Below are 15893 nucleotides of genomic sequence, written 5' to 3'. Positions count from 1 at the left end.
TCAATCCGCACGAGATAAATAAACAAATCTGAATCCCAGGTGGATTCTGAGTTCAAGGTCAAGTTTATTGTCAGATGAACTGTATGGGTGCAGGTCGGTGGGACCGGGCATGGACTAGGTTGGCCGAAGGGCCTGTTTCTGTGCTGTAGTCTTCTGTGACTTTCTGTGCACCGATGGAATGAAAAACTTACAGCCACAGGCACAGAGCACCAGGCACACAATGTTCAGAAGAACATGAAGCTAAACACAAGTGACCCACATTTTCACAAGAAACAACACATTCAAACTTCAAAATTCAAAGTAATTTTTTTTATCAAAGTACATATGGTTGACATCCATTTTATTGAAGGACAATGGATGATGAGAATACAAAAGCAGGGGTGTGATGCTGAGGCTTTATAAGGCCCTGATGAGGCCTCACCTTGAGTATTGTGAACAGTTTTGGGCCCCTCATCTTAGAAAAGATGTGCTGGCTTTGGAGAGGGTCCAGAGGAGGTTCACAAGGATGATTCCAGGAATGAAAGGGTTATCATACAAGGATCGTTTGATGGCTCTGGGTCTGTACTTGCTGGAATTCAGAAGGATGAGGGGGGATCTCATTGAAAGCTTTTGAATGTTGAAAGGCCTAGACAGAGTAGATATGGAAAGAATGTTTCCCATGGTGGGGGAGTCTAGGACAAGAGGGCACAGCCTCAGGATAGAGGGGCACCCTTTCAAAACAGAGATGCAGAGAAACTTATTTAACCAAAGAGTGCTGAATTTGTGGAATTTGTTGCCACGTGCGTCTGTGGAGGCCAGGTCATTGGGTGTATTTAAGACAGAGGTTCATAGGTTCTTGATTGGACATGGCAACAAAGGTTACAGGGAGAAGGCTGGGAAAACTGGGGTTGAGGAGGAGATTTTAAAAAAAGGATCAGCCATAATTGAATGGCGGAGCAGACTCGATGGGCCAGATGGCCTAATTCTGCTCAGATGTCTTATGTTCTTACAATAATCATCATCACAAGCCTGGGCGGGAGGTATGGAGATCCTGAGATGCCCAGCCGTCAAGATCCCCCTCTCGGCCTCACCAGTGTAGTCCAAAGGAAAGCTGATGAAGCAATACGTTTGGCACCAGCTTGGCCGCAGAAGCTGCAGGAAGGATGTTCAATGACGTTCAGCCGCCTGAAGGGCTCCACTCCAGATTCGCTGTCTGGATCTACTCCCGTAGCCCTCGTCTCTCCCGAGGCTGCCCACAAGGCAGTGGGGCTATTTACCCATAGTTGGGAATCTGGTTTATGAGCACCAGGGCGTGACAAATACCGATGGGCCTGCGTGCTACACGTGCAGGGGCCAGACCTCCTCCCTGACCCCTGTAGTTCAACCTGAGTCCGAAAGGAGCTCGGTTTCCGTGTGTCGACAGCGAGGAGGCACGACATGAGGCTTGCTGTTGGAGAGGCTGTGTACTGGCAGGAAGAGACTTACACATTCAACAGGGATACCAGGCTGCATCGCTGTTTAGTGTGGAGGGGCTACTGCACAGGACCGAAAGAAGCTGCAAAACGTTGTAAATCTAGTCACCTCAATCTTGGGTACTAGCCTGCAAAGTACCCAGGACGTCTTCAAGGAGCGGTGTCTCAGAAAGGCAGCATCCATTATTAAGGACCCCCAGCACCCAGGACATGCCCTATTCTCACTGCTACCATCAGGAAGGAGCTACAGGACCCTGAAGGCACACACTCAGCGATTCAGGAACAGCTTCTTCCCCTCTGTCATCCGATTCCTAAATGGACATTGAACCCTTGGACCCTACCTCACTTTTTTAATATACGGTAGTTCTGTTTTTGCACATTTAAAAAAATATATTCAATATACATAATTGATTAACTTGTTATTTATTATTATTTTTATTGTATTATTTTTCTCTCTGCTAGAACTGCATTGAACTGCTGCTGCTAAGTTAACAAATTTCACGTCACATGCCGGTGATAATAAACCTGATTCTGATTCCTCTTCGCAAGACTGCTAGCCGGTGACAGCTGAGAGTGAGAACAACGAGCATTACCCACTGCTCTACCACACTAGACGCGTCACAGCAACAATTTGACACATATATGTTACCATTTTCAACCCAGAGATTCATTGCCCAGGTACGTCCTGTACACAAGAAACAGGACAAGTCCAACCCAGCCAATTACCGCCCTGTCAGCCTACTTTCAATAATCATCAGAGATCCTAAGGCAGCACCTTCCAGACCCACGACCAGCACCATCTAGAAGGACGAGAACAGCAGATACCTGGGAACACCACCACTTGGAAATCCCCCTCTGAGTCACTCACCATCCTGACTTGGAAACGTATCGCCGTTCCTTCATTGTCGCTCGGTCAAAATCACGGAATCCCCTCCCTAACAGCACCGTGGGTGTACCTACACCTCAGGGACTGCAGTGGTTCAAAAGGCAGCTCATCACCACCTTCTCAAGGGCAACTGGGGATGGGCAATAAATGCTGGCTTAGCTGGCGATCCCCACATCCCGTAAGTGAATAACTAAGGCATACTCAATAAATCCATAATGAATAATAATCAATGAAAGACCACACCGACTGGGGAGTTCAACCAGTGTGCAAAAAAAACAAATGGTGCAAATACAAAAATAAAGAAATAATAAGCAATAAATATTGAGAATGTGAAATGAAGAGTCCTTGAAAGAGAGTCCATAGGCTCTGGGAACATTTTAATGGTGGGGCAAGTGAAGTTATCTCTTTTGGTTCAAAAGCCTGATGTTTGAGGGGTGTTAACTGTTCCTGAACCGGCTGGTGTGAGTCCTGAGGCTCCTGTATCTTGTTCCTGATGGCAGCAGTGAGAAGAGAGCACGTCCAGGGTGGTGGGGGTCCACGATGTTGGACTCTGCTTTCCTGTGACGATGCTTTGTGTAGATGTCTCAGTGGTGGGGAGGGCTTTGCCTGTGATGGACTGGGCCGAATATATTACTCTTGTAGGATTTTCCTTTCAAGGGCTTTGGTGTTTCCATGCCGGGCTGTGATGCAGCCAGTCTAATTTATCTGCACTACACATCTATCGAAGTTTTAGATGTCATGCCAAATTTCCACAAATTCCTAAGGGAGTAGAGGTGCTCCGTGCTTTCTTCATTATTGCACTTGTGTGCTGGGCCCAGGACAGGTCTGAGGAATTTAGATTGGCTGATCCTCCGACGAGGACTGGCTCATAGATCTCTCGTTTCCTCCTCCTGAAGTCGATAAGAACATTGTTGCTGCACTGAGGTAGTGATCAGAGTTGTACTGGATGGTTCAGGAACTGAACAGCCGAAGGAAGTAGCTGTTCCTGAACCTGGTGGCGTGGGACTTAGGCTTCATCCCGACGGGAGCTGTGAGAAGACTCGTGGCCCGGATGCTGGGGAGTTTTGATGATCAACGTTGCCTTTTTTGAGGTAGCAACACACGTAGATACCCCCAGTGGGGGGTGGGGGTATGTCTGGGATGTATTGGGCTCCAGTTCTCTTAGTGTCTTACTTTCCTGCACATTGGGATTGCTGTAGCGGACGGTGATCAACCAGTGAGCTACAGCAGCTGTAGACATCCGTAGATGTTTGTTGCCATGTTTGGTGACAAGCTGAATGGCTGAGAGGGTCATCGGGGTCTCACCACCATCCTCCAGGGACATTTACCAGGAGCGCTGTGTACACTGGGTCGTTAGTGTTATCAAGGATCCCGCCCCATCCATCCAGCATCCTCTTTGACTTTCTACCATCAGGCAGGAGACTCCGATAGAAGGAAGGTCCGGATGGGAAACGGTCAGGCCATGAGGCTTCTGAACTTCCTGCCGCATCACATTCGAAGTGTCACTGGTTAATCTGTTCTGTACCTTAGAACATTTAATTTATGCACTTTAGTTTGTTATTTATGCATGAATCATCTGCAGGTTTTATCCTTCCCTTCGTTAGTTACTGTGTGTTATGTGTGCTACTGTGCTTTACACCCTGGACTGGAGAAACGTTGACTTGTTTGACAATATTCGTGTATTTAGTTAAATGACAATAAACTTGTCTTGACCTCACCTCCGAAGAAAGGAAAGACACTGGTGTGCCGTTCCGGGGAGGGAGTGAGGATGGGTCGACCACCAGGAGGGCTCAGGTGGTCTGTATCTGTCTCCCTTGGAGTGAAGGAGAACAAGAGGTGTCTCTGTCCTTCCCCCTCAGATCCTGAGGTGGAGGTGATGGGAAGGGCAGGGTGGGGGAGCGGTGTTGGGATGTTCCCACCAGTGGGTCGCTGTTGAAGGGTGAGGGCTGGTCATTGAACACAGGGCTGGGCAGAAATGTCTTCTCTCAGAGGGAGGGGGATCTCTGGGACTCTCTGCCTCTATTGAGGGCCATCATTGGTGGGGGGGGGGTCACTGTGAGATGTTGGAAAGATTCAGGGACAGTGTGGGACAGTGGTAGGACGACATGCGAGGCAGAGGTGTCTGCTTTTCTACTGTTCCTGTGTTTCTGTGCATGTGGGGGGCTGTAGGGGGGAGGAACAGTGGTCTTCTGTGGGGTTGGGGTCACAGGTCCCACCTGCTCTGTGACTGACAGCTCCCCCCTTTCACTCCCATTCCCCCACAAGTCCGATCCACAAGCCACAAGCCAGACGAGATCTATGGGATGATCGAGCGACTGTCCCCAGGGACCCGCAAAATCGAACTGTTTGGGAGGCCGCACAACGTCCAGCCCAACTGGTGAGTCTGCCCCTGACCCCAGGAGCACATGATGGGATGCTGCAGAGAGAGCTTCACTGTGTGCCTGGTCGCATGAGTGTGTGATGGGACGGTGTGGAGGGAGATTCACTCTGTGTCTGACCCCGGGAGTGTGTGATGGGACGGTGTGGAGGGAGATTCACTATGTGTCTGACCTGTGGTATGTGTGATGGGACGGTGTGGAGGGAGATTCACTATGTGTCTGACCCCGGGAGTGTGTGTCGGGACGGTGTGGAAGGAGATTCACTCTGTGTCTGACCCTGGGAGTGTGTGACGGGGCGGTGTGGAGGGAGTTTCACTTTGTGTCTGACCCCGGGAGTGTGTGATGGGACGGTGTGGAGGGAGTTTCACTCTGTTTCTGACCCCGGGAGTGTGTGATGGGACGGTGTGGAGGGAGTTTCACTCTGCGTCTGACCCCGGGAGTGTGTGATGGGACAGTGTGGAGGGAGTTTCACTCTGTGACTGACCCCGGGAGTGTGTGATGGGACGGTGTGGAGGGAGTTTCACTCTGTGTCTGACCCCGGGAGTGTGTGTTGGGATGGTGTGGAGGGAGTTTCACTCTCTGTCTGACCCCGGGAGTGTGTGATTGGACGGTGTGGAGGGGGTTTCACTCTGTGTCTGACCCCGGGAGTGTGTGATGGGATGGTGTGGACAGGGTTTCATTGTGTTGTTTCTCCTTCCCGCCGCTCTAGGATCACACTCGGGAACCAACTGGATGGAATCCACCTCCTCGACCCCGACGTTGTTGCTCGCTTTAAGAAGCGTTACCCTGACGGAGTTATCACCAAGTGTAAGATGGTGTGAGCTGTTTCCCGTGGGAGAGTGCACCGTGCAGAAGCACTGCTGACACCAGGGCAAGGGTGAATTGTCTGCTGTGGCAGGTAATCCCACTGCTGCCATCTCTGTCCTCGCCTCGATGCTCACAGTGTCGAGCAATAAACTTTCTTTCAGTGGGCAAACTCTCAATGGCCGCATCTTCCTGCATGGCTTCTGCCTACGGCACAGCGCACCCTCCTCACCATTCCTACCACAGTGTGGAGTTCCCTCCTCACCGTCCCTACCACGATGTGGAGTTCCCTCCTCACCGTCTCTCCCACGATGTGGAGTTCCCTCCTCACCGTCCCTACCACGATGTGGAGTTCCCTCCTCACTGTCCCTACCGCAGTGTGGAGTTCCCTCCTCACCGTCCCTCCCACAGTGTGGAGTTCCCTTCTCAGCATTCTCTCCTACAGTGCCGCACTCCCTCTTCAATACCCAGTGATAGGGGCGCGGGAATCGTGCACGGTACAGTAGGGTGGCTCTAACACGGCAGATACGGAGGTAGGGACAGCGTACGGTACTCCCAGTGTGGGTCCTGCCCTGCGATACGGAGCCAGGAACCGTGCACAGTGCTCCTGGTGTGGCTCTGACTCAGAGATAACTGAGATGGGAACCGCGCACAGTACACAAGAGTGGGTCTGACCCAGGGAATATGGAGATGGGAACCGTGCACTGCTCCGGGTATGGGCCTGACCCTGGGATACAGAAATGGGAACTGTTCGTAGTGCACAAGTTTGGAGCTGTCCCAGGCATACGGAGGTGGGATCCGTGAATTTGAATTTTGTACATCCATCCCACAACATGAAAGAGTAAGAATCTTTGTGTTACGACTCCGTTGCAATGTACAGACACGTGAATTTATAACTCTAATGGCTTGTAGAAAGAAGCTGTCCCGTAGCCTGTTGGTCCTGGCTTTAATGCTGTGGTACCGTTTGCCAGACAGAAGCAGCTGAAACAGTTTATGGTTGGGGGTGGGGGGGGGTGACTGGTGTCCCAATCATCTTCCAGGCCGTCTTTCTGCACCTGCTGCTGTAAATGTCCTCAATGGAGGGAAGTTCACATCCACAGATGCCCTGGGCTGTCCGTACCACTCTCTGAAGTGACCAGCAATCAAGGTTGGGGCAGTTCCCGGTGATACAGCCAGTCAGGGTGCTCTCAGTTGTGCCCCTGTAGAAGGCCTTGAGGATTTGGGGGCCCACGCCGAGCTTCTTCAGTTGCCTGAGGTGGAAGAGACATTGTTGTGCTTTTTTTTGCCACACAGCCGGTGTGTACAGTCCAGGTGAGATCATCGATGATGTGTATACCGAGGAACTTGAAACTACTCACCCTCTCAACTGCATACCCATCGATGTTAATCAGGCCGAGCCTGTCTCTGTTCCTTCTGTAATCCATGAACAACTCTTTTGTTTGTTTGGACATTGAGGGAGAGGTTGTTATCCTGGCATCACTATGTCAGAGTGTCAACCTCTCCTCTGTAGGCTGTCTCATCACTGCTAGAAATAGGCCGATCAAAGTCGTGTCACCTGCGAATCCGATCAGCAGATTGGAGCTGTGTGTGGCAGCACAGTCGTGGGTGTAAAGGGAATAGAGAGGGGACTCAGGACACAAACCTGGGGGGCTCCTGTGTTGAGGGTCAGAGGTCCTTACCACCTTTCGGTGATCCAGTAGGAAGTCTAGGATCCAGCTGTACAAAACGGGGTGCAGGCCGAGGTCTCTGAGCTTCCTGTCAAGTCTGCAGGGAATTACGGTGTTGAACGCTGAACTGTAGTCCAGGAACAGCATTCTAATGGTGCACAAGTGTGGGGCTGTCCCGGGGGATACAGAGAGCAGATGTCACATTGAGAAAGGCTGTTGTTTTTGTTGAAGATGAACCGGCCCCAGGCTCTGGGTGTGGCTGCAGGGTTCCGCAGTATGCTGGTGAGGGGGAGAGAACTGTCCACCTTTATGAGAGTTCACATTCAGGGTGGAAAGTTCCCGCCCCTGCTTGCTCACTGGCTCGCTCTCTCTTCCTGAGGGACATCTGTCTATTGACTGTTGTCTCTCAGTCTCCTTCAGGGGGGAAGATCTGTGCACTGAACTCTATATGTATTTGAAATTTATTTATTATGTTTAGTTCTGCTCAGTCTTTTGTACTACTGTGTACATGGGTCTTCTGATCATGAGAAGACTATGACGAACTCCTCGTCATTGTGGGGTCAGTCCCTGTCGCCTGGGCCACGTGGGGAAATGACTTTGCTGACATCTGCATCCACAATCCCTACCAGCAATGTTGCCTCCCTGGCAGACTTTTTTGTTTTCACCACCACTGCCACGAGTGGGTGGGAGAGGTGAGGACAGGACCTGTGGGTCTTGGTGTCCCTTTCACCTGGGAGGGAGTCTGGGAGTCCTCACTAATTTATATTTAACGATGCTAACTTTCCTCTTCGCGATGCGAAGTCTTTAACTCGCCACAGAAGCAAAATAAAAGTCTGAAAGACTGGTGGCTGTGTGTTTTCATGAAAGGAGCTCGGGCTGGGGGCCTCGGGTGTGGACTCGATCAATTCTCCCCCTGTTGAAGGTGGAGGATGGATTGTGGGGAGGGAGAGTGAAGAGATGGGATCATCCTAACACAAGACATCCTGCAGGTGCAGGAATTGCAGAGTGCTTTCTGTCCGTTACGCTGGTGTTTAGGGCAGCAGTGAAGGTCCTCCATCTCTGTTGGCATTTGGGGCTTCCATCAGCTCAGTCTTCACTACTGTCAGCCATGCAAGTTCTGGGCGGGGTCTCGGGAATACCATCACACTCAGATGTAGAAGGATTCTTCATTACTCTTTCTGTAGGTTTTGTTTGACCAGTCAGGGTTGTTAGCCTGAACAGATTTTCCCCAGACCTGGAGGATTGGTGGGCCACTCTTAGTCTGGCCTCTACCCTTTGACCTGTTTGGCACTGGTGACCCTACCAAGAGCCAAAGCATAGAGCCCTGACTCCAGCCAGCATAGCTCTCCAAGGTCATTGAGGCATACAAGCCTCCAAACCCTACGCCAAGGTTGTGGCCCTCTTGGAGGGGAATCCAGCGTTACACTTGAGGAACTTGGTAAGTCAGGTAGCATCTATGGAGAGGAATAAACATAGAATAGTACAGCACAGTACAGGCCCTTCGGCCCACAAGGGGACAACATTCTTAAGGCACAAACTAACGGAGATGGGAGTAGACTCTCACATGGTGGATTGGATAGTGGACTACTTGACAGATAGACCTCAGTATGTGCGGTTGGGAGACTGTAGGTCTGACACGGTGGTCAGCAGCACAGGAGCACCGCAGGGAACCGTACTCTCTCCGGTCCTGTTCACCCTGTACACATCAGACTTCCAATATAACTCGGAGTCCTGCCATGTGCAGAACTTCGCTGATGACACGGCCATAGTGGGGTGTGTCAGGAATGGACAGGAGGAGGAGTATAGGAAACTGATACAGGACTTTGTGATATGGTGCAACTCAAACTACCTGCGTCTCAATATCACCAAGACCAAGGAGATGGTGGTGGACTTTAGGAGATCTAGGCCTCAAATGGAGCCAGTGATCATTAATGGAGAATGTGTGGAGCAGGTTAAGACCTACAAGTATCTGGGAGTATAGTTAGACGAGAAGCTAGATTGGACTGCCAACACAGATGCCTTGTGCAGGAAGGCACAGAGTCGACTGTACTTCCTTAGAAGGTTGGCGTCATTCAATGTCTGTAGTGAGATGCTGAAGATGTTCTATAGGTCAGTTGTGGAGAGCGCCCTCTTCTTTGTGGTGGCGTGTTGGGGAGGAAGCATTAAGAAGAGGGACGCCTCACGTCTTAATAAGCTGGTAAGGAAGGCGGGCTCTGTCGTGGGCAAAGTACTGGAGAGTTTAACATCGGTAGCTGAGCGAAGGGCGCTGAGTAGGCTACGGTCAATTATGGAAAACTCTGAACATCCTCTACATAGCACTATCCAGAGACAGAGAAGCAGTTTCAGTGACAGGTTACTATCGATGCAATGCTCCTCAGACAGGATGAAGAGGTCAATACTCCCCAATGCCATTAGGCTTTACAATTCAACCGCCAGGACTTAAGAACTTTTTAAAAGCTATTATTAATGCTTTTTGAGATAGTGATTTAGATGCATATCATATTTTTTACTGAGTTAAGTATTGTATGTAATTAGTTTTGCTACAACAAGTGTATGGGACATTGGAAAAAAGTTGAATTTCCCCATGGGGATGAATAAAGTATCTATCTATCTATCTAACATTCACCTCCCTCCAATCCTCCAGTACCATTCCGTGGACAACGAGGACATAAAGATCCTAGCCAGAGGTTCAGCAATCTCTTCCCTTGCCTCGTGGAGCAGCCTGAGGAATATTCTTTCAGACTCCGGGGACTTATCCGTCCTAATGTATTTTAACAACTCCAACACCTCCTCTCCCTTAATATCAACATACCCCAGAACATCAACCTCACTCATATTGTCGCATCCTGAAAAGATAACGTTTCAGGATGTGAACCTCTATGATGTCCAAAGCATCAGCTCGTTATTCCTCTCCACTGATGCTGCCTGACTACTGAGTTCCTACAGCATTTTGTGTGGGGCAATCCTCTTTCTCCACCTTTGGCCCACTCGTCACCTCTGGTCTCTACATCCCATCCGATCTGGATTATCCCCACCTTCACTGGTGTCCTCTGTTGAAGCGAGTCGCCGGAAGGAGGTGAGTCCTCTTCCAAATGCCCACGGCCATCTGACGGAGAGCATTTGCACTGCTGGCGTCCGGATGCACGGGCAGCTCCTTAAAAACCCTGGTTGGACCACAAAGTTGTAGGGTTTGGAGGCTTACATGCCTCAATGTCCCGGAGAGCGATGTTGGCTGGAGTCAGGGCTTTGCTCTAGCTCTTGGTGGGGTCACCCATGCCAAAGAGGACAAAGGGCAGAGGCCAGTGATCCACCAGTCCTCCAGGTTCGGGGGTTCAGCTCAGGGCTAACAACCCTGACTAGTCACTAAAGTAAAATTGGTACAGAAACAGCAATAAAGGATCCTGCATCTGAGTGTGACAGTATTCCTGAATCTCCACCCAGGACTTGCAGGACTGTAGTGAAAACGGAGAGGAAACAGTTTAAAAAGGGCAAGGAATCTGCAGAAGTTTTTGATTCGGAGCAAGAAGGCAGCGGGAGAGCACCTGAGGATTTCCAGCGGGAAGACATTTTGAGTTCTCGGGGGAAGAGAGAGGCCAGACTGCGCAGGCGCATGATGTCAGCCTGTTGAGTGCGAACAGTTTAAAAAGAAGGCAGCCATATCCAGTGGGCAGCAGAGTGAGAGGGCTTTGGCGGTAACGGGACGAGGTGAGGCAGTTGTTGATTGTAAAAGGAGGTAGTATGTGTGTGAGGCCAGTTTTCTGTGGTCGGTGTCAGATGTGGGAGGTACTTGAGTCTCCCAGCGTCCCGGACAGCCACATCTGCACCCGGTGCATCGAGATGCAACTCCTAAGGGTCCGTGTTAGGGAACTGGAGCTGCAGCTCAATGACCTTCATCTGGTCAGAGAGAGTGAGGAGGTGATAGAGAGGAGTTACAGACAGGTAGTCACTCCGGGGCCACAGGGGACAGAGAAATGGGTCACAGTCAGGAGAGGGAAGGGGAAGAATCAGGTACTAGAGAGTACCCCTGTGGCTGTACCCCCTTTTTTTTAAATTGATTTTTTAATGCATTTTCGACAACACTACAAATAAAAAAAAAACAAAACAAAGTAGAAAATTAATACAGTGCAAGATAAACATACAATAGTAATATAATACAAAATAAGATCATTGAGAAAGCACCCAAATTGAAGTCATGTATAGTTAGTCTCCTCCCCAAGCCCCACAAAACAAACTCCAGACCAACCAAAACAAAATGTAGAAAATATAAATCAGAACATTCAAACCCCCAAAACTGTAAATACACTTGAAAACAGAAGATAATAATGCCTACTACCAAAAAAAAGAGCTGAAAGCAAGGGACTGAAAAAAAACTTAATTAAGAGGAAAATTATGAAAATACTCAATAAAAGGTCCCCAGACCTTATGAAACTTTATATCCGAATTAAGAATTGAATAATGGATTTTTTCGAAGTCTAAACAGGACATGATATCGTTAAGCCATTGAGCATGTGTGGGTGGGGCAACATCTCTCCATCTAAGGAGGATTAGACGTCTAGCCAGGAGAGAAGCAAAAGATAATATTCGACATTTAGTCGAACTCAAGCGTATATCTGTCTCACTCAAGAAACCAAACAGAGCAATTAAAGGGTTAGGTTCTAAGAGGCGGCTGGTCATAGATAGAGCAATTTGATCCGCGATAAAACTTTGACCAAAGTCAAATTTTTCTAAAACCGCAAAGAGGTAGTTCCACTCTATACAATCAAATGCTTTCTCCGCATCGAGAGAAATAACGCATTCAGGAATCCCAGTTGAAGGTGAATATAAAATATTAAATAAACATCGTATGTTAAAAAAAGGAAGACGGTTTTTAATAAAACCAGTTTGATCATCAGAAATAATGGAGGGTATAACAGTCTCTAATCTATGAGCCAAGACTTTGGCCAAGATTTTAACATCAACATTAAGCAAAGAGATTGGCCTGTACGAGGAACACTCTGCTGGGTCTTTACCCTTTTTTAATAAAAGAATAATACATGCCTCATTAAATGAGGGTGGCAATTTACCATAGTTAAACGAGTCAGATAGTACTGAGGGTATCTGAGGAGAAAGGAGTGAAGAGAATGATTTATAAAATTCTATGGGGAACCCATCAGGTCCAGGAGATTTGCCTGAAGACAGTGCAGAAATTGCAAAAGATATTTCTTCTGATGATATAGGCTCATTAAGTTTTGCTTTAAAATCAGATCAAAGCGAAGGAATATTCAGAGTATTTAAGAAAAGATCAACAGAAATATTCTCATTCAGAGATTCAGAGGAATAAAGCTGAGAGTAAAAATTTTTAAATACGTCATTGATTTCTGAGTGATCCGATGTAATATCCCCGTCTCCTTCCGGATCTTTGTGATATGTTGTTTAGCTTTAGAACGCCTCAACTGATTAACTAGAAATTTACCAGATCTGTCACCGTGAATATAAAAGCAACTCTTACTTTCAAGAAGTTGACTTTCAACAGGTTGAGTAGAAAGAAGGTCAAATTTAGTTTGAAGTTCTACACGCTTCATATATAATTCAGGGTTCTTAGTTTGAGCATACAATTGATCTAATTCTTTAATCTGATTAATTAGGTCTAATCGATCTATACGGGACTTTCTATTAAGATTTGCTGTATATGAGATTATTTGACCCCTCAAATATGCTTTCATGGCATCCCAGACAATCTGGGATGACATTTCAGATGACGTATTAGTGTTTAAATAAAAAGTTATCTGATCCTTAATAAATTTTAGAAAATCATCGTCCGATAATAAAGTCGGGTTAAAACGCCAATGTTTATTCCTCTGAGGGAGACCAGGAAAATTTAGAGACAAAGTAATTGGAGCATGATCAGAAATCAGTATACTCTGATAGTCACAAGAATGGACAAATGAAATAAGTTGATTATCAATTAAAAAATAGTCAATTCTAGTAAAGGTATGGTGAACATGTGAAAAAAAGGAATAATCTCTCTCAGTAGGATGAAGGAAATGCCATATATCAGAGATACCATAATTAGAAAGAAAAGAGTGAATAGCTAAAGCAGATTTAGTAGGTGATCTAGTAACAGGGGATGATCGATCCAAACTGGGATCTAACCAGCAATTAAAGTCGCCACCCAGTATAAGAGAATATGAATTTAAATCTGGTAATGAGGAGAAAAAACATTCAAAAAAATTAACATCGTCAAAATTGGGAGCATACGGGTTTGCTAGTACAACTTTAGTATTATATAATTTACCAGAAACGATAATAAAATGGCCATTTGTGTCAGTTATCTTATTATGGAGTTCAAAAGGAATATTTGAATGAATAAGGATGGAACCCCCCCCCCCCCCCAGCTTTGGCTGGGAAGGATGAATGAAAATGCTGACCCACCCACTTTGACAAAAGCCGAGAATTATCAAAACTACGAATATGAGTTTCTTGAAGGAAAGCAATGTCAGCTTTGAGTTGCTTAATATGGGAGAAGACCTTCCTTCTTTTAACAGGATGATTCAATCCCTTTACATTCCAGCTCACAAATTTTAGTGTATTAACCATTATCAATTGTTAGTACATAAAAGGTAGTAGGCATATATACAATCAAACATTGCAATAACAGTCTGGGAGCAAAAATGTAAACATAAATCAGTAAAATCAGGGCAGAAACATGTCCTGAATAACAAGGGAAAACAGAAAAAACAGTAAATAATGTTGGAACTAGAGAAGCCACCCCACCCTCGCAACCCAAAACTAGATGGCTACCCCAAAAAGCAGCTAGCTCTACAAAAAAAAATGTTACCCCAAAAATAACTTCCAGTTCCGTATCATTGACATAGGCTCCGTATAGATAATATAGCAAATACTAGCTAATTTATGCACTAGAGAGCAAAATTACAAATAGGAACAACTTCATCAGAAAAGGTATAAAACTTAATACAAAAAAAATCAAAAAAAACTAACCTACCTGCGAGAAACTATGAAAAATTGAAAGGAAAAAATAAAAGGGGGGGAAGGGGGAAATTATAAATTTAAAGAGAATACATATCAGCCGTTTTTTAAAAAAGGCAAATCTTTTACCGTAAATCAACAGGGAGGCCTTCAATAAGAAACTCCAAGCCTCCAAAACAAATTAAGACCAATTGTAGTTCTCTATAGTTAAAGTTATTCAGAAGTAGAATAAATTACACAAGTAAAATCTAAAGTCCACAGGGAAACATTAACTTTAAATCATCTATTTAAGAAAATTGCACCAAGTCCAGGGAGAGACCAACTAGAACCCTTAGAATCTCAATAGTTAATGTCTGAATTATTCAAGTAGAGTCTGAGTTCGCAAAAAAAACTTTAATTCAAGAAGTACTTATCAGCCATTTTAGAAAATCAAACCAGGTCCGAAGAAGCCAAGATGGTTGGAAGATTTCCAACAAACAACTCAGCCTCCTTCACTGATTTAAACCACTTATATTCTCCAGTAGTAAGCGTAATTGGAAGATCGGCTGGGTTACAAAGAGAAGGTTTGAATCCACGATCAAAAAGCACTTTCATTACGCCTTTGAACTCAACACGCATCTTCAGAACCTGGGGGGCATAATCTTCCACGAAACGAATAGTTGTATTTTGAAAAGTCAAAGTACCTCTTCACCGTGCCTCCATAATCAAACGGTTTTTCACCTGATATCGATGAAAACATAATATAATTGGCCGTGGTCTAGAACCCAAAATGGCACGAGGAACATAAATCCTGTGAGCCCTTTCTAGTTCAGGTGGAGTCGGGAGAAATTCTTTCCCGAAAATCTCACAGAGAAAAGAAGAAAAAAATTCAACAGAAGAGCCCTTTTCGGTGGCCTCCAGCAAACCGAGAATTCGCAGATTGCAGCATCTGCTCTGATTTTCGAGATCCGTCATTTTGGAAGTAAGTTTACTGTTTTTTTCCGTTAGGTTGGAGCAGAGAGTTTCTAGATGTTGAACACGGCGTTCTAAATCTTCAGAGGTTAGGTCGATGCGAGATAGATGTTCAGCATGGTCATCCACTCTGGCATTACTCTGATCCAATTTTGACTCCAGCTGACTGATAGAAGCTCTAAATTCAGTCTTGATATCCGTTAGAGTATCTTGTCGATGCTGTTCCAGGATAGAGAGAATCTCAGCCGACAGAGCCGTGGAAGTTTCTTTTTTCCCGAGTTTAGTACTTTTTGTAGTCATTATAAGATAGACATATTCGCAGGCAGATAAAAGAAAGCAAATAAAATAATGAACTGTTTAAAAAGGGAGACACATAGTGCGAAAATAGGAAGTATAACGGAGCAAAAGTTTGAAGCGTCTAAACAATCGCCAACTTACCGGAAGTCGGCTGTACCCCTTGACAATAAGTACTCCTGTTTCAGTACTGTTGGGAGGGACAGCCTACCTGGGGGAAGCGACAGTGGCCGTGCCTCTGGCACAGAGTCTGGCCCTGTGGCTCAAAAGGGTAGGGAAAGGAAGAGGAAGGCAGTAGTGATAGGGGACTCTATAGTCAGGGGGTCAGACAGGTGGTTCTGTGGATGCAGGAAAGAAACTCGAATGGTAGTTTGCCTCCCAGGTGCCAGGGTCCGGGATGTTTCTGATCGCGTCCAAGATATCCTGCGGTGGGAGGGAGAACAGCCAGAGGTTGTGGTACATATTGGTACCGATGACATAGGTAGGAAAAGGGACG

The 15893-nt window shown here is 46.6% G+C and overlaps 1 protein-coding gene across 1 annotated transcript in view; it reads left to right on the top strand.

Moving 5' to 3' along the window:
* LOC140716263 (N(6)-adenosine-methyltransferase catalytic subunit METTL3-like) overlaps nucleotides 1-15893 on the top strand; it is a 30539-nt gene that overhangs the window by 6747 nt on the left and 7899 nt on the right. The window contains exons 8-9 of the mRNA XM_073028872.1: nucleotides 4604-4714; nucleotides 5425-5613. Coding sequence (XP_072884973.1) covers nucleotides 4604-4714; nucleotides 5425-5536 — 223 coding nt within the window. The 3' untranslated portion in view covers nucleotides 5537-5613. The remainder of the gene's footprint in view (nucleotides 1-4603; nucleotides 4715-5424; nucleotides 5614-15893) is intronic.

The sequence above is a fragment of the Hemitrygon akajei genome, chromosome 25 (genome assembly GCF_048418815.1).
Source record: "Hemitrygon akajei chromosome 25, sHemAka1.3, whole genome shotgun sequence".
NCBI classification, from domain to species: Eukaryota; Metazoa; Chordata; class Chondrichthyes; order Myliobatiformes; family Dasyatidae; genus Hemitrygon; species Hemitrygon akajei.
The sequence above is the reverse complement of the archived record's forward strand: the minus strand, read 5'-3'. Positions and strand labels throughout refer to the sequence as shown.